The sequence below is a fragment of the Hypoxylon fragiforme genome (assembly GCF_022984875.1).
Source record: "Hypoxylon fragiforme strain CBS 206.31 chromosome Unknown GGS25scaffold_4, whole genome shotgun sequence".
In the NCBI taxonomy this organism is placed as follows: Eukaryota; Fungi; Ascomycota; class Sordariomycetes; order Xylariales; family Hypoxylaceae; genus Hypoxylon; species Hypoxylon fragiforme.
Genome location: NW_026054759.1, coordinates 93,141 through 109,369, shown reverse-complemented (window position 1 = coordinate 109,369; position 16,229 = coordinate 93,141). Strand labels below are relative to the sequence as shown.

At 48.0% G+C, this 16,229-nt stretch overlaps 10 protein-coding genes and 1 non-coding gene across 11 annotated transcripts; 7 read left to right on the top strand and 4 right to left on the bottom strand.

The window, feature by feature from the left end:
- Positions 1-427: 427 nt before the first annotated feature.
- GGS25DRAFT_520142 (uncharacterized protein) lies at positions 428-850 on the top strand (the record flags this gene model as incomplete). Its single annotated transcript, XM_049263845.1, has 1 exon — positions 428-850. One exon carries the CDS (start codon positions 428-430, stop codon positions 848-850), a length of 423 nt encoding a protein of 140 aa, XP_049117325.1.
- A 1,632-nt stretch (positions 851-2,482) lies between these two features.
- GGS25DRAFT_520140 (uncharacterized protein) lies at positions 2,483-3,560 on the top strand (the record flags this gene model as incomplete). The annotated part of the gene is made up of 5 exons (XM_049263844.1): positions 2,483-2,893; positions 3,053-3,176; positions 3,234-3,283; positions 3,367-3,463; positions 3,538-3,560. The coding sequence occupies 5 exons, from the start codon at positions 2,483-2,485 to the stop codon at positions 3,558-3,560; spliced, it is 705 nt and encodes a 234-aa protein (XP_049117324.1).
- Positions 3,561-4,716: 1,156 nt separating this feature from the next.
- On the top strand, positions 4,717-6,344 carry GGS25DRAFT_484361 (uncharacterized protein). Its single transcript, XM_049260448.1, has 2 exons — positions 4,717-4,735; positions 4,785-6,344. Exon 2 carries the CDS (start codon positions 5,188-5,190, stop codon positions 6,046-6,048), a length of 861 nt encoding a protein of 286 aa, XP_049117323.1. The 5' UTR covers positions 4,717-4,735; positions 4,785-5,187; the 3' UTR covers positions 6,049-6,344.
- On the top strand, positions 6,295-7,003 carry GGS25DRAFT_484323 (uncharacterized protein). Its single transcript, XM_049260447.1, has one exon. It carries the CDS (start codon positions 6,409-6,411, stop codon positions 6,697-6,699), a length of 291 nt encoding a protein of 96 aa, XP_049117322.1. The 5' UTR covers positions 6,295-6,408; the 3' UTR covers positions 6,700-7,003.
- Positions 6,996-7,401, bottom strand: GGS25DRAFT_484292 (uncharacterized protein). Its single transcript, XM_049260446.1, has one exon. It carries the CDS (start codon positions 7,231-7,233, stop codon positions 7,006-7,008), a length of 228 nt encoding a protein of 75 aa, XP_049117321.1. The 5' UTR covers positions 7,234-7,401; the 3' UTR covers positions 6,996-7,005.
- A 320-nt stretch (positions 7,402-7,721) lies between these two features.
- Positions 7,722-9,474, top strand: GGS25DRAFT_211767 (uncharacterized protein). The gene is made up of 2 exons (XM_049256882.1): positions 7,722-8,337; positions 8,428-9,474. Exons 1-2 carry the CDS (start codon positions 7,911-7,913, stop codon positions 9,234-9,236), a joined length of 1,236 nt encoding a protein of 411 aa, XP_049117320.1. The 5' UTR covers positions 7,722-7,910; the 3' UTR covers positions 9,237-9,474.
- GGS25DRAFT_211736 (DNA directed RNA polymerase) lies at positions 9,418-10,454 on the bottom strand. Its single transcript, XM_049256881.1, has 2 exons — positions 9,911-10,454; positions 9,418-9,767 (listed from the first exon to the last, which is right to left on the bottom strand). Exons 1-2 carry the CDS (start codon positions 10,135-10,137, stop codon positions 9,743-9,745), a joined length of 252 nt encoding a protein of 83 aa, XP_049117319.1. The 5' UTR covers positions 10,138-10,454; the 3' UTR covers positions 9,418-9,742.
- A 332-nt stretch (positions 10,455-10,786) lies between these two features.
- GGS25DRAFT_520136 (HIT-like protein) lies at positions 10,787-11,383 on the top strand (the record flags this gene model as incomplete). Its single annotated transcript, XM_049263843.1, has 1 exon — positions 10,787-11,383. One exon carries the CDS (start codon positions 10,787-10,789, stop codon positions 11,381-11,383), a length of 597 nt encoding a protein of 198 aa, XP_049117318.1.
- A 90-nt stretch (positions 11,384-11,473) lies between these two features.
- Positions 11,474-12,906, bottom strand: GGS25DRAFT_211734 (Aldo/keto reductase). The gene is made up of 3 exons (XM_049256880.1): positions 12,574-12,906; positions 12,027-12,510; positions 11,474-11,954 (listed from the first exon to the last, which is right to left on the bottom strand). Exons 1-3 carry the CDS (start codon positions 12,594-12,596, stop codon positions 11,565-11,567), a joined length of 897 nt encoding a protein of 298 aa, XP_049117317.1. The 5' UTR covers positions 12,597-12,906; the 3' UTR covers positions 11,474-11,564.
- Positions 12,907-13,761: 855 nt separating this feature from the next.
- Positions 13,762-13,832, top strand: GGS25DRAFT_t54. The gene has a single exon. It is a non-coding gene; the product is annotated as a tRNA-Gly (tRNA).
- A 375-nt stretch (positions 13,833-14,207) lies between these two features.
- On the bottom strand, positions 14,208-15,839 carry GGS25DRAFT_211678 (uncharacterized protein). Its single transcript, XM_049256878.1, has 2 exons — positions 15,026-15,839; positions 14,208-14,922 (listed from the first exon to the last, which is right to left on the bottom strand). The coding sequence occupies exons 1-2, from the start codon at positions 15,127-15,129 to the stop codon at positions 14,634-14,636; spliced, it is 393 nt and encodes a 130-aa protein (XP_049117316.1). The 5' UTR covers positions 15,130-15,839; the 3' UTR covers positions 14,208-14,633.
- Between the last annotated feature and the right edge of the window lie 390 nt (positions 15,840-16,229).

The window sequence follows — 16,229 nt, the reverse complement described above, 5'->3', positions numbered from 1 at the left end:
TAATCAACGATCGACTCAACCCCCCTAGTATCAATTGTGGCGGGATTATCGAGGGTACCTAGTAACCATGGATCCATTGTGGGTTCAGTTACCAACGGCTCTGTCATTGGTATGATGGACTTTCCTCCGAGTAAGCTCTATCATCATGTGTCTCCAAAGGCTGATTGTAGATATAGGAACTCAGCACGATAATTGTTAGTCTCCGAGTCATTTTCATACGGACGATATGATCAACGCTTGTTGTCAGAGCACTCTAGATCTAATCTGCAGTTCAGATTATTCAGGAACCAACAGCCAAGATCCCCGGAACCGTAAGTAAGGTGTATGAAACATAAATGGAAAGTTTTAACGGAGTCAAGCTCTCCAATAACGCCACTTTATGGTCCCGTTCGGGCGCAATGAGAATTTTGTCGGACGCGAGCCCATCATGCAGCAGCTTCTTGAACGAATCCCCCCGAGCGCTAACAAGGATTACTGCCAGAAGATGGCCGTCGAGGGCCTAGGAGGCATCGGAAAGACCCAGATTGCCCTTGAGGTCGCCTATTATGTTCACGATCAATATCCTGACTGTTCTGTTTTTTTTTGGGTTCCGGCTGTTAACGCTGTCAGTTTCAATGACGCGTATCATCAGATTGGGGACCGACTTCTTCTTCAGGGGCTAGATGATGGCAAGGAAAACATCAATAAGATGATTCAGAGTGCTCTTAATCGTGAGAGTACCGGAAATTTGCTTCTGATGATCGATGATGCCGATGATCTGAAGTTGCTATTCAACGACAATGCGCCTTCCGGCTATATTCCGTTCAGTCAGAAGGGGTCTGTCTATCTTTATTACCACCCGGAATCATGAGACTGTTGTCAAACTTAATATCTCGCCGAAGAGGACGATTCGCATGGCTGAGATGAACACTGACGAGGGGATGGATATGTTACGAACAGGATTGACAGAAATCCAGATGAAAGACACAGAGAGCACGAGATGCCTACTGGAATATTATCTTTCTAATCTTCCCTTAGCTATCAAACAAGCGTCTACGTATATGGCTAAAACAAGTATATCCACCTCCCGGTATCTCGAGCATTGCGCATCGAGCAGCGAAACCATGATTAAGTTGCTCAGCAAAGATTTCGTAGACCAGGTCCGGTACAGAGCGATTCCCAACCCAATAGCTACGACATGGCTGATCTCCTTTGACCATATTTCCCGAGATTACCCACTTGCTGCACTATATTCTCAAAGTCGTGTTATCCATGGCATTACTCCATTTCAAAGCAATGAAAAAAAGAAGAATAAGAAACAAAAAAATGTCGAGATAGTCGAAAAAACGACCCCCCTTCGACTTCGGTCCTGGAGGAGTAACATGGGCGGACGTTGATGCTTAATAGTACGATTAGTCACCTGGGCATTTAATGATGTCTAGCCCCTGAGTCCCTGTGCCACTGAAATCCAAACCAACACAAATCGATTATAATTCTCCTATTTACTATGAAATAGGAAGGTAAGTTGGATGTCATTAAATTATATTCCTATTCTTATTCAAATAGGTAGGCAGGTTAAGTTAGTGGCCCACCAGCTACTGCTCTGAGTTGACATCTATAGGGGATATACCTTCCAATCGGCCACATGTATAACAGGAATATCTTCGTCGCTCCTAACGTTCATATTTTTCAAGATTAGGGTATTGCAATTTTCAAATTTTCTAGGTTACTTTATTTCCATTTTCTGTTTACCTTAGTTAAACTTGACTTCTTACTCTTTTCTTGCCCCTCGATGCTCAGACCTCTTCTGTCTGTCAACCATCTTCACATCATACCTTAGATTCCATCTCCGATATAAATCCTATTAACATTATCCTGTATATTATTAAAAAAGAAGAAATTACCGAGTGTCTCAATATCTGAGCCTGTATAGTTTCACGCACCCACCGCTACCATGTCAGAGACGACAGACAGAACACCTCTGCTCCCACATCCCGTTACTTCTCGGTGTCCTTCGAGCCATCCAAGTTACCCATCTGAGCCTTGTCCTCCGACTCATCCAAGTCACCCGAGTCATCCTCCTCACCCAGGACACCCGTGTCATCCAAGCCATCCCAATCACTCAGACAGCCATGTAAATATCTCTCCTTGTTGATTAGGTATTTTTGAAGGTTAAGCAGATAATGGTCTAACGTGGAACAGCCGATATACCTACGAGTATGCCACTCTCCATGGTACTTTATCAACCAGAAGTTTCTCTTGTTACTTCGTTTTATCTTCGCCGGGTACCTTTCGGCGGTATTTGGGGTCTCGCTCAAGTACAAACTTGAGTTTGAGGATAAACATACGCCATGGCGCATCCCATTTCAGTTCTCGACGATTGCCTTTTGTACACAGTAGGCATGGCACTTACAGGTGACCGTCAGTTTTGACCACTAACTAGCATCATTTTCACAAGTTTCAAGAAAGCTAACGCGGGTGATAAAATCAGGTCTGGACGGCGATGCATCTCATCTTCCCTAAGGCGATTGAAATTGACCCCCATGAATGTCATGGCCATAAGCTGAGAGCTCACATCCTCCGCTTTCTGTCTCCACCCAACAGGGCTGACTGTCCCATTCGGCGGTTTTTATTCAGCATGTTCTACACTATGGCCCACGTCTTCCCATTTATGAACACGCTGATTTATTGGTGCTGTCTTGTCCCGACTGGACACGGCGGTTTCAAGGCCCCAAATCTGCCGCATCGTCATTTCACCGAACCGGGTAATAACGTGACTGCCAGGTACAGCCCAGATAAGGGGATGTTCGAAGAAGACCCAATCAAGGCGTTTAGCCTCATCAACGTCTGGAGTATCACGACGTGTATTGCAATTGTGGAGATCATCTTCCTCAACAGCATCCGACGACAAACCGTAAGTGCTCGCCCTGATGATCACTAGCTATCTAGGTATCTACCTACCTAAGGTGGTCTAGATAGTATTTGATTTTCATGACTAATACCTGATAACAAACAGCCTGTTATAGGGCACACGATCGGAGTCATGTTCTGTAGCGGCGCGTACCTCGCCTAGGCGGCAATTGGCAAGCTCTGCACGGGACATTCTGGGCTCTTCTTCCTCGACCCTGAGCTTATGAAATCGAGTCCAGAAGCCATCATTGCATCATGCGTTATTTTCATTGCTGCATCACCCGGAGGTAAGATATTGAGTGGGGAAAAGGTGTGGCCATAGAACGTGCTAACTGCCATCATAGTTCTTGCGTACATGTACGGGTTGACGGCAATGCGCGAGACAATCGTGGCGGTGCGTCATGAATGATCTTCACCGCATTAAATGATGAAGCGCTATTTCAGTGGGATCGTAGCATAGCTGCATCATCCCGATAGTTTGAGATTGTTATGGCCTTTCCTAATGTGATGTTCATGCAGGGGGTGTGGATATTAGAGGAACGGGTGGTAACAGGCGATGGAGAGATCGAAGATAGTATATTGTAGTCGGAAATTGACTAGACTACTGGGTAGTAACCAAGAGCAATGGGTGTGCTGATTACAGGGCAGATAGCTTCACTGGACAAGAATGAGAATACCGTCATACCTAGGTATCCTAGACGAAGCAGAGCAAGCGGTCAAGCAGTGAAGTAAGTGCCTCGGTAATTTTATTACTGAGAATGGAGTCATCACCACCTGGATAAGGTCCGATCTAATCCAGATGTCAATGGATCAAGCTTCTACGTTAGAAATGTCATGCTGGTTGTGTCAGCATGTCGTCTTATCCGATAACCTGGGCCAACTCCCGCTAAACAGCTGACTGAAGATACTATCCAGATTAGGTACTAGGCGTGTTGTGTGCCTCTAGAGCTTTAGAGGGGTAGGTAGTCCAGACTGTCCAGTGCCAACTCACACCAGAGGACTATATCCATAATAGGTTAGAGTTATACTTGCTGTCATTGTAGCCAAGTCGGAATATCGTCAATGAGATTATTATTATCATCCCTCGGATCGGACTTAATCTTCCTTGCCTTTTAGTCAGGTACCACGTATTATTAGTGTTAGTCACGATGCTGCGAACAATACATGTATGTAGTACTGTATGTAGGTACGTAGGAACTTTACCCCCACGTGGTAAGCTGTCCAATTGTGCCCTGGTTGTCCTGGCCGCCCTGTTTATTCTTCCCGATCCTGTTAGAGTCATGGACATGGATGCTGGATAGGTCGCATCCATGTTGAGGCGGGGACAGGCAGATGTCGTGTTGTCTCTTTGATTATCTAACCTACCATCTACCACCTCTGGCACCTCTGGCACCTCTACATGTAGGCTCTGGCACCTCCTTGTAGAAAGGTATTGTACCTTAGTATCTAACCGCCCTAGTAAGAAAATTGCATCCACAAGCTAGAGGCAGCCAACCTCCTGCATACATACTTGGTAGTGTGTGTATGTATGTATGTATGTATGTATGTATGTATGTAGTACCATACTTGTCTGAAGAATCAAGTAGCAAAGTAGGTACTAGGTAGTCATGTATCTTTATTACATACACAATCAACCTGCAGAAGGGCGGTACAATACCAAAAACGTAGATTAACTTGATGATCTGACACCCAACATAAACGTAGCGAATCAATACCTAGATTACCTATGTAGGCCAAGACCTAGGGTCTCGCTTCTGTCAAAGATGATAGGCAAGCTGGCATGGTAGGTAGGATACCAACCGGGCCTACCAGAGCTACTAGCAAGTCCGGGGAAGACTACTATAAAGTAAGCAGTAAGAATACCTGATTACAGTAACCTAGCTGATTACAGATAGATAGACGTATTGGATGGTATGCGGCTAAAATATAAATATCGCCAGTACCCCCCCTCACCTCTCACTTCGTCCCCCCCTTTTCTTTCCTTTGGTTCTTCCTCCCCTCACCAGAATTCATAAGGGTCGCAAAGCTTTTCCCAAGGATATCTCCAGATACATTCGTTCATCCCCCGAATAGACTCTGGGATAGCCCGCCCGGACCCCTGTCAATCCCTTTTTTTTCTTTTTCAAACTCCTCACACCAATTCCTTCCTTTGACTCTATCGTCAACGGAAACCCGAAATTCACCTCTTACACGCTCTTTTTATTTTCGTCGCTCTCTAGTCAATTACCTATCACTCATCCCGAACCTAAATCTACGCTGTCTCGCTTTCTTTCGCTACTTCAAACAACCACCGCCATCATGTTCAAACGCTCGTTCCGGTCCGCGGACCGAGTCGACAAGTCGGCGAGGCTGAAGAAATCTAGCCACAGCAACAATAACAACAACAACAACACCCACACGGTTCGGGATCCTCAGAAGCTGTCGAAACTACAGCGGTCGCTCGAGGACACTCTTCCCGTAAAGAAGACCCTCAACTCTCCCATCGTCACCCTAACCGTCGGTGGAGAAGCGCGGCTGTTTGCGGCCCACGAGGAGGTTCTGGCGCAGTCACCCTTTTTCGAACGGGCGTGCCGGGACCAGTACCTCGGGGCGCAGGGCAAGAGAATTTCACTTCCGGACGAAGAACCCGAGATCTTCTCGGCCATACTCGAATACCTCTACAAGGGCGACTACTACCCCCGCTTGATGCACAACAAGCACAGAAACTCTTGGGAGCTCGAGGATGCCGTGAGATCCCCCGACCCCTCAGAAAACAACCGAGCTGGTCGCGGAGCTGTCGAGGCCACCATGCACGTCTCCAGCGTGGGACAATATCTCCTGCGGGACACCGTCGTGTACTGCGCCGCCGATAGGTACGGACTCGAGGAGCTCAAGCGCCTAGCACTTCGGAAGCAAGGGCTGCAGAGCGGAATCGACGTCGGGACCATTCTTCGGTCAGCGCAGTACGCCTACGACCACACGCCGGACTCAGACTCGCGACTCCGCGCTCACTATCTCGCCCTGATCATTCGATGCCGTAAGACGTTCAAGCGGAGCGGAACCATGCAAGCGGAGATGGAACGGGGCGGCAAACTATTCTTCGACCTATTCGTGGCCATGTGCAACCACCTTGACGACGTCGTGGAGATGAGCAATGCTCGGACCCCTAAGACGATCTGAAGACTACCGACTTGCTGCAACCACATGTGATCACTGAATCATAAACATGGTCGCCCTGGGAAACAAATACGGCGTTTTTTTGGTTTGTATCAACTTTTTTGGCGAGGAACGGTCCCCCAGTCACGAAAGAGGTTTATGATGATTTTTTTGGACTTTTACCTTGTCTTTGGCTTCTTCCCTCAATCACAACCTCTCCCAGATACCTACATATGCATCATCAGATTGGAACACCATTTGGGAGAAAACAAAAAAAGCAAAGAAAAGAAAAGAAGAAAAAAAAAGCAACTCCACTTCTCGTTGAGGTTGGCCGACCAATTTTTGATGATACATTTTCAAATATCGGGGAGGGTATAAGGGGGTATGAACGTACACGGTTTACGCATACTATCATCATTTTTCCCCTTGGCTCTCCTGTTTCTGATGACCCACGAAGGAATACATACATACCTACCCAACTCTGCTGTATTCACCCAAAAAAAGATACCCCTCCATCCCAGTGGCTTTTACTGGCTTTTAGACTACCTAGGCGTTCTGGAATCTTTCTTTTTCGCTATTTTTTGCCATCAACAGGAGAGATTGGCTTTTGCTAGCTTGTTTCGCTGGGCGAAGGAGATGTTGAAGAAAAGAAACACAAAACACCACACGGTTTAGAAAGCTAGGAAAGGGGGAAAACACGTTTGCGGCTATATCCTTTTTGCAGAACTTTGTCTTTTTTTGCTGGGTTGCTTTTTCACTTTGATTTTATTCATGACGAGTACTCAACATCACGGGGCGCAATTGTTACTACCCATCAGATTGTCAAACAAACACTTTGGGAATTATACTCGCAAAAGGGCAACCAGGAGGAGGAGGACAAGGAACAACAGAAACGCACCACAGGCTTGGGCGCACCTCTTCGCCACCCGTATTCCATTTCTCCTATGTCTTTTTTTCGACGAAGGAAAGCCAAAAAAAAGTTCAAAAAACCCTAGGACGCCCGTAGAGTACCCCTTCTGTAAAGCTAACAGAGAGGGGAAATACGGCGTCCAAAGAATTAACGAACGACCAAACTGACGAAAGAAACGGGACAAGGAACAACAACAGATTGCACACCACCAGACTTGCTTTGCAATGTTTTTTTTCTGCTACGCAAACGCAGAAAAGGGAAAAGATTGAAACGCCGGCATCACGAGAACACACAATCATGACAATCTCATACCAACATCTAAGTCTTGACGACTAGCCAAAAGGTATACACGAGAAAAAAAACAAAACAAAAACCCCATACTCCCGTCCCTAGTGGATTGGTTGAGATCAGGCTTCAAGCCCCTTAATTGGGAGCGAGATAATGAGAGATTCGGCCGCCTCAAAAAATGAGTTTTCTTGCTAAGTGTGATGTGATATGTGAGATGTGCGATGTGCTGATATTGTAGATGCTTCATGGTGCTAGATGTCAACAGCCCCTTTATTAGATACATAGATACGTGATCTGTGACATGAAGGTAAGAGACATATAGGTACATAGTAGATACATACCTACAACAGTACCTTTGTGATTCCCTTTATGCACATGGCGAGATGTTTAATACATAAAACAAAAAGTATGATGAAATACCAGTGACGTTAGGTACCCTACTGTAGGTACCTTAATCCTAGCGCTAATCTGTTCCATCTGCCCCGCTACCCCGCAAAACTGTCAAGTGGGATGTGAATTTATTAGCAGCTGAATATTTTTATCATGTCAAGGTTGTGTCTGAATAGTTAAGTCCTTGAACTTAAACATCACAATTTTATATACTCATACCTACCTGTTATTTCCAAATCCAACTTGAAGCACGACAAAATAAAATTCAATAAATTAACGGAACAGGTGTGCAATCAAAATGGCATCTACGTCCGAGCCTGAGTCCAGCACTGCTGGCCCCTCAGTCGCACCGGAGACCTCAAAACCGAGCTCTGCCTCTGAACCCGTCGCTATCGTATGTGTTGGCATGGCCGGCTCGGGCAAGACGACCTTCATGCAGCGCATCAACGCGCATCTACATGGCCAACGCGATCCTCCCTATGTCATCAATCTCGACCCCGCTGTGCTTAATGTGCCCTTTGAGAGTAACATCGATATTCGCGACTCGGTCAACTACAAGGAGGTCATGAAGCAGTACAACCTTGGCCCCAACGGTGGAATCCTGACTTCGCTCAACCTGTTCTCCACGAAAGTTGACCAGATCCTGAAGCTTCTCGAGAAGCGCACTGGTCCTGATGAGGCAAACCCGAACAAGAAGCCTATCAAGAATATTCTTGTCGACACTCGTAGGCATTCCCTTGCTTTCATACATAGCTACCCTATCTACCTACCTACCTACCAAAACAGAATGGCTAACTAACTACCCCATTCTATAGCTGGCCAGATTGAAGTCTTCGTGTGGTCTGCCTCCGGCCAGATTCTCCTCGAGTCCCTCGCTTCGACGTTTCCCACCGTCATCGCCTACATCATCGATACGCCCCGAACAGCCTCCACTAGTACCTTTATGAGCAACATGCTATACGCCTGCTCGATCCTCTACAAGACCAAGCTACCTATGATCTTAGTCTTCAACAAGACCGACGTCAAGGATGCCAGCTTCGCCAAAGAATGGATGACCGATTACGACGCCTTCCAAGCTGCGCTTACCGCGGACGAAGAATCCAACGCATTCGGCGGTGTCGAAGGCGAAGGTTCGGGTAGCGGCTACATGAGCAGTCTCCTAAACTCGATGAGCATGATGCTGGAGGAGTTTTACACGCACCTGAGCGTAGTGGGCGTGTCGTCCATGACCGGCGCCGGCGTCGACGACTTCTTCGCCGCCGTCGCGGAGAAGGCCGAGGAGTTCAAGGCCGACTACCGCCCGGAGCTGGAGCGCAAGCGGGAGGAGAGAGAAGAAAACAAGCGCGCGGTGCGCGAAAAGGAGCTCGATAAGATGATGAAGGGCATGTCTATGGGCGCGAGCGGTAGCAGTCGGAATATTGTCGATAACCTGCGCAAGGCTGACGACGACGACGATGTGGATATGAGTGATGATGAGGACGATGACAACTATGCCGATGTTGACGACGAGTACGACCGAGAAGGATTGCAGGCGCGATACGAGGCTGCCTCGGTGGCGGAAGCAGACTCGACGATGGATCAAGCTAGCTTTGCCAAGTATCTGCACACGCAGAGAAAGGGTTAGGCTGGATGGGCGAACGTCATGCAGTTTGCGGTGGCTTCACTACGATAGGGTAGGATATGATAGGTATACAAGGCGCACACACACACACACGAGGCATAGGTTAGGGAGTTATGTAATGGCATAGAACGGGCATAATGATACCAAATTCTGATTTGCTGAAACCTTTCTCAGAGAGTGTCTAATGTTTTCTCAAGGCTCGGTAAACTCGTAAACTCCCAAACTCCAAGTTCCTTTTATGCGAAATTGTGAGGATTCTAGGACATGCTCGGGATATTCCTAAGCCCCTATGCAGACTTTCCACACATGTCTGACCTCCAGGTACATAGTCCCTTGGTCAAAGTATCATATCATCTCCCGCTAAGATGTGCAGGCTACCCAGCATCGCATTACTCATATCGAGTACCCCCCCTCAACAGACATGTGGGTTGCATCTCCATAGATTTCCCATCCTGCTTCCACCGTCTGATTCGTCAATTTATTTATCCATACGATTTTGGTTGTTTTCTTCATCGCGCCTCGAACTGGACCATTCTATAAACATCACCATCGTCATTAGCACAGGCACACAACATACTCCCTTCCCCCCCCCTCTAACACCAAAAAACGTAGCACAAATAAAAGAAATAGAAGAACAAAGAAGAAAGTGGTGGTGGGGGGGTAGTGGTAAAACATACCTCTTGGTGCGCTCCTTATACAGAACACGGCAGCCGCACTCCTTGCAGCGGATGGGGTCGTTGCGCTTGAGGGGGAACTTCGTGCCGCAGTCGCCGCAGATGTAGTGCATGCTCGCGCCGCCGCCCGAGGACGCGCTGGTGTCGACGACGTCGACGCCGCCTGGTCGCGCGCCGGCGCCGCCTTGCGAGGTCGGGATCTGGTAGCTTTCGGCGCGGGAGGAGGACATTGTTGCGGTGGTTTTTTTTGGTTTTGTTTTGTTTGTTTGTTTGGGGGTTGGGAGCTGGTGGGTGGTTTGATGGATGGGATGGTCGGTTTGGGTTGTTTGTTTATTTGTTGGTTGGTTTAAGTTGGGGATTAGATTTATAGTTCGGTGGGTGATAGTTACAGTAAATGGTAGTAGAGTTAAACGATGGGAATTGATTCATCGGAATGGCAGATCAAAGACAAAAAAAAAGGCGGTCAAAAGGTGACAGGCGGCAGAATTCAAAGTTACAGTGCCTATCACAGCTGCCGAGGTGTTCTAGAAGGAGCACGCCATGAAAGCTTCCACTAGGGAAGTACTACTAGTAGTAGCCCAACTATATTATTATGTATTTTATTTCCAGGTACAATACCGTCGACAGTTGTATCATTGATGTCTCGTGTTGGAACCCCATTTAATCTTTATTTTATCAATTATTGATTATTGATTATTGATGATTCACATTACTTTTATGTATCGTACATTACTTGCAATCAAGTCAATTGCATTTATTTACGCCTTACTTGCCAATGGCCTCGAGCATATAGATAGCAGCTGTCTGAGTACCCAACCTTATCTTCCTACCTCCTATCCTACTTGCCACATCTACGCTCACTCGCACACGAATACAACCATGGGCGACCCCAAATACATTCAACCCTTCGACTCAGGCGTCATCCCCTCCCCCGACAGTGCCTGCCCCTTTTGCAACATCGCTTCATCCTACGCCCCCTATCCCCCAGCTCACCCACCCCCATCTTCCTCTCCCGCCCTCGACCCCTCGAAAGTCGCGCCCTCAACTTTCATCGTCCTCTCCACGCCCTCCCTCGTCGCGTTCCTCGACATCCTCCCGCTCTCCCACGGCCACCTGCTGCTCTGCCCGCGCACCCACCGCCCGAAACTAACCGACGTATCGCCGCAAGAGGCCGCCGACCTGGGCATGTATCTTCGGCTCTTGTCTGCTGCGCTCGTCCGGGCTACGGGTGTGCCAGATTGGAATGTAGTCCAGAACAATGGCGCGGCGGCGGCGCAGGTCGTCAATCACGTCCACTACCACTTGATCCCGCGCCCTGAGATACGCGCCAGCGGGCGGTTCAGCGAGAGCTTTACCATGTTTGGGCGCGGCGTGCGCAGGGAACTGGACGACGACGAGGCGGCTGCACTAGCGGAGAAATTGAGGGAGAGTGTGTCCTCTGTGCTGGAAGATGAAGCTATGAAGGGCAAGTTATGATCTTTGCTTTAGTACATGCATGTCTATCTCTACGGATGATCGGATGATCAATTACTCAGCGAGAATAAGATGAACAAAATCATATGGTCATGATGGTTTTTACTCATTAAAGGTCTAATCTATCTAAATGCGAAGCATGGTGGTCTACATCTAGCCCGTATCTATTTACGTGGCACTACATTTACTCGTCATCGCCGAAGAAGACCTTGACAGGTAGCCAGTCATCTCCGCAGACCTTGAAGCGGTCCGGAAGGTTGTTGAGCTTGTTGATCTCGTCTTGCGTCAGCTCCCATCCGTCTACCGCGAAGTTGCTCTCGATTCGCGCAGGGGTGATGGATTTAGGAATGACGTCCCAGCCGTTCTGGATGCCCCATTGGAGCAGCACCTGCTGTGGCGTCTTGCCCTTGCTCTCGGCAATGGACAACAGGGTAGGGTCCTTGTAAAGGGGTGAGTTGGTGCTGCCCAGGCAGGAGTAGCCTGTGCAGTGGATTCCCTTCTCCTTGCAGTACGCGACTAGCTTCGGCGAGGGGTTGTTGGGGTGAAGCTCGATCTGGTTGACGGCTGGGGTTATCTAATGTGATAAACTGGTTAGCAACGGTGCCTTTTCAACAGTCCAAGGCAGATTTGGGATAGATACACGTACCTTGCAGGAGGGGTCGTTCAGCAACTTCTCGAGGTTTTGGATGCCGAAGTTGGAAACGCCAATGTTGCGAACCTTGCCGGTGCCGACAAGTTTTTGCATCTCGCGCCAGGTGTCGATGAAGTTCCAGTCGTCGTAGTGCTTCTTGAGGTCATCGGGCCGCGTGGAGCTGGGCCAATGCATCAGGTACAGGTCGACGTAGTCCATACCCAGGTTCTTGAGGGAAGCATCGAGACCCTCGGCGGCGCGCTTGTGCCAGGGGTTGTCGAGCTTGGTGGTGATCCACAGCTCCTCGCGGGGCACACCTGAGGCGCGAACGCCCTCGCCCACCTCGGACTCGTTGCCGTAGGCGAAAGCGGTGTCGATGTAGCGGTAGCCGACCGAGATGGCATGTTTGACTGCCTTGGCGGTCTCGTTCTTGGGTGACTGCCATGTGCCTAGGCCGATGGCGTGCATCTTGTCGCCCGAGGCGAGGGTGTAGGTTTTGCTGGTTGGAACTGGTCAGATCGTGGTGCTCTCGGGTCCAAAGAGAGCAAGGGACGGTACTTACCTTGTGTTCTTGATGTCTGCCATTTTGTCTGGTGTGTATAGGTACTTGGAATATGGGTTATAGGTTACGGGTTATGAAGACGAGTAAAGCAGCGAACAGAACTAGACAACTCTACGTGGGATATTTATACGATCAAGTTTGCCAAACTAGGCCGGTGCGGGGACGGATTGTGTATAGAGAAGTTATAATACTACTACGTATAGATTTGGCATAGGTAGTATTTGTTTCTAAGCACTTCCAACCAACTAACACACACACTATCCTAACTAACTGGGTAGTCTAAACATACTAGGAAGTTCAACGTGCAAATATCCCGTATTTTCCTTCTGGTACCTGGTAAGGCGAACGCGGGATATCTGGACATGACGCAGGACACATCCACTTCCATATCGTCATTTTTATGTACGTGAGGTCCATATTAACGTCCATATACTCCGTAAATGTCTCCCTCGTTGGATGATTCAACCCAATGCTCTGTTGCAATTGTTTGCATAGCTGTCGTTTCCCATCATCAATGGCATATATAAGTCCCCAATGGCTTGTCTAAGAACCCTTATGAAGATCTAACCTAGGCAGTTTTGCATAACTTCTGGCAGGGATCCTTTTCTTTTTCCCTACTTCCAACAATTTTCCGCCGCAAAATCATGTACGTATGTACATACAACAGCTCTAAGACTTGCCTAATTCGCTTTAAAGGCTTTGCGCTGATCTGCGAATCAGCTTGTCTCCGCAGTAATATGCGCGCCAATAAGACGAGTGGAATGGGGAAGTTGACAGTTGAAAGTTTTAACGTTGAAGGTGTTTGGTGCGGTACAACGGTTCATGTTGTAGCGAACGGGATTTAATGCTGATGTTATGTGTGAGGAAGTTGGAAAACTCTATGTTGGGGTTTGCTCGTATCTGTATTGAAAGGGGATTTGCTAAACTGTGATAACTTGAGTGATAGCTAGGTAGTTACTTGCCTGTAGTTAACTGTTACCTAACTTGATGTCATATGTGCCTGTAGATTTAACAGCAGTGGGTTCATCGTTGGCGCAATATGATTGGCATAAAACTCTGCTAGCTACATACATACCTACCTACTACATCTGCATGCTACCCAGGAAGGTGCTAGACACATGGATATATATACAAACTTTAGCGACGAACTTTCAACTGACCAACCAGCTTCGTTTGTGTCAACAAGTAGCATCAGTGGTTTAGTGGTAAAATCCATCGTTGCCATCGATGGGCCCCGCGTTCGATTCGCGGCTGATGCATTTCTTTTTCTACTTTTTTTCCCCCCTCCTTCTTTACTTCTCTGTAGAACATGTAATTCAATTGTTTTACTCCTGGTGAAGAAGACTGAAGTTTATGTCTCACATCTGAGCACTAAGCCATGTCTTAAGAGACCTACCTACTGTAGCAATAAGACTAGGTTAACCTAGGTATATTACAGGTGACTCGGGAGCTTGACAACGACATCGAACTAGCACACGTCCTATACATCGAGGGGTTCTCCTTTTTTTGCTGTTTCTACCGGGCTGATATTGAGCATAGCAAGAACATCAACTTCCCCAAAATTCATAGCATTGAATAAAACAAGGCAACGGAAAGTAACTTTAACAGAGATGTATTTCTACTGGCCGTAGCCTGATAGGTAGGTAAGAGGCAATGTATAGGTAAGCTACCCATGCCGGCGGCATGTATATTATACCGTACCGGCCTCAAAGCTGAGTGAGGCGAGTTCACTCCCCCCCTCCTCTCCGAGTAGTAACGCCTAAACCCAATGCACTCATTCACTACCCATACTTTCATTTAGGTAATGCTTCTTCTCACCATCCCTCTCCGCCCACGTTTTCATGTTTGTTACCTATCCGAAACTCCAGCGCACAAAACCCCGAGATGAGACAGCCCGCCCGCCATCCATCCATCCAGCCACCCAGCCAGCCATAAACGCCTGCTCGCAGTACCCACGAGAAAAAGGACCATTAATCAACCAACAGAAACCCAGAAGCATTTCTGTAGTGGCGCAAGAAAAACCACCTCGACAGGTAGCCTACCTAGGCAACCAAGCTACCTCAATTCTTGCGCTCCCTCTCATAGGCCGCCACCGCCGCCTCCAGCTCCGCGAGGCTCGTGCGGTCGCCATACGCGTCCTCGACGGCCTCGTTCGCCGCTCGGCTGTTCCCATTGCTAGTAGTACTGGCCACCGTCACGACCGCCATCGCCGGTGCCCCGACCATGTCTGCGCTGCGGAAGGTCTGGTGCTGGGCTGCTTGCTGCTGTTTCTGCCACTGCTCGGACTGCAGGGCCTTGTACCGCGCGAGGCCGTAGCCGATGCCTACTGCTGCTATGGTTGCTGTGGCACTGTGGGGGGTTGGTTAGTTTTGTGGGTGGTGGTGGTGGTGGATACTTTTGAGGGTGACGATGAGGTTTGGTACCTAGTGGTAGGAGGGGTGAATAAACTTACATTCCTCTCTCGATGCGGCCTGATTTGTGGAGAGCGGGGAGGTAGCTTGGGTGGACGGGCGACGTGGCCGTGAAGGGCCGTGGTGCATTGAGGTTCATCGGCATTTTGGCTCTTTGGTGGGTTTTGATGTGTATTGTATGAGTAAGAGGGCGCCGAAGGATGAGTGAGGTGAGTAGTTGATAGCTTCGGCAGAGAACTGGTACTATATACTACTAGGTAGGTAGGTATATATATGTAGGTAGGATGTTTCAAGTTGGTTTCTTATATACACTAGGTAGGTAGGTAGGTATATCTCGACGAGGAAGATTCGATGTTATTATTCTGACGAGCAGACCGAAGGAGCAGCCAGGTTACTACACAAGTCGAAGTAATTCGGTAGTTACTAACTTAACCTTGAACAGGTAGTAGTTTCGATATTTTATTCAATGTTTATACAAGTAAGTCGTAGGATGGTCAATATCAAAAGAACAAAGGAAAGCTAACCCGTGTCCCTTGGCAGGCACCGCCAGCTTATATACATTTCCTAGGTTAGGTATAATATAGGGGAACATCAAGAGTTGGAGTACACAACATTCAACTCCCCTCCAAAAACAAAAAAATCATAGCCAAGATACACGCGCTACATCTGATTACGACTGCTATGTATGCCATCATATGGTGAGTGGGACGGGGGTGAGCCGAGATGGAACGATACGACGAGGCGATGCGACGACACATTTGCGAGAAAAGGGTTTAGTCCCAGTCTGCTAAGGTGCTTGCTAAGTTAATTAGCTGCCCACCATATGATCCGCCTACCTACCGCTCCAGGGCTGCTATGGGGGTTTTAGCTGGCAGGATGGAAGCGGGGATGGACAGATCAACCGAGCCTGCATATGCAATGTCGTGTGATCGTGGGGTCACTGCTTACCTACAGTGCTCTTAGCCCTGGGGTAAATACCAGACATTCATTAACTTCCCTACACACACACACACACACACACACACGGTAAAGAAACACTACAACTAAATATGTGTATACATGTAAGTCAAGGGGGCTACCTACCGCCCTACCGGGACAACCCGAGGTATAAAATCTGTCTTACTCCCGAGTTCTAAAAGCAATAAATCCCGGTAGTTAGTTCATGTGATACTGATACTTCGTACTCTTAGTCGAAACAAACCGAAACAACAAAAGATGCTCTTATATAGGTCTTATCAAGTACAC

What these genes read in the sequence shown, in the direction of transcription:
- GGS25DRAFT_484361 (XM_049260448.1), top strand. Translation starts at nt 5,188, where the DNA reads ATGTTCAAACGCTCGTTCCGGTCCGCGGACCGAGTCGACAAGTCGGCG.
- GGS25DRAFT_484323 (XM_049260447.1), top strand. Translation starts at nt 6,409, where the DNA reads ATGAACGTACACGGTTTACGCATACTATCATCATTTTTCCCCTTGGCT.
- GGS25DRAFT_484292 (XM_049260446.1), bottom strand. Translation starts at nt 7,233, where the DNA reads ATGATTGTGTGTTCTCGTGATGCCGGCGTTTCAATCTTTTCCCTTTTC.
- GGS25DRAFT_211767 (XM_049256882.1), top strand. Translation starts at nt 7,911, where the DNA reads ATGGCATCTACGTCCGAGCCTGAGTCCAGCACTGCTGGCCCCTCAGTC. An exon ending in GAATATTCTTGTCGACACTC is followed by an intron (nt 8,338 to 8,427) that starts GTAGGCATTCCC and finishes CCCATTCTATAG; the next exon opens with CTGGCCAGATTGAAGTCTTC.
- GGS25DRAFT_211736 (XM_049256881.1), bottom strand. Translation starts at nt 10,137, where the DNA reads ATGTCCTCCTCCCGCGCCGAAAGCTACCAGATCCCGACCTCGCAAGGC. An exon ending in TATAAGGAGCGCACCAAGAG is followed by an intron (nt 9,768 to 9,910) that starts GTATGTTTTACC and finishes TGATGTTTATAG; the next exon opens with AATGGTCCAGTTCGAGGCGC.
- GGS25DRAFT_211734 (XM_049256880.1), bottom strand. Translation starts at nt 12,596, where the DNA reads ATGGCAGACATCAAGAACACAAG. An exon ending in GCAGACATCAAGAACACAAG is followed by an intron (nt 12,511 to 12,573) that starts GTAAGTACCGTC and finishes AGTTCCAACCAG; the next exon opens with CAAAACCTACACCCTCGCCT. An exon ending in TGAACGACCCCTCCTGCAAG is followed by an intron (nt 11,955 to 12,026) that starts GTACGTGTATCT and finishes TTATCACATTAG; the next exon opens with ATAACCCCAGCCGTCAACCA.
- GGS25DRAFT_211678 (XM_049256878.1), bottom strand. Translation starts at nt 15,129, where the DNA reads ATGCCGATGAACCTCAATGCACCACGGCCCTTCACGGCCACGTCGCCC. An exon ending in GGCCGCATCGAGAGAGGAAT is followed by an intron (nt 14,923 to 15,025) that starts GTAAGTTTATTC and finishes AACCCCCCACAG; the next exon opens with TGCCACAGCAACCATAGCAG.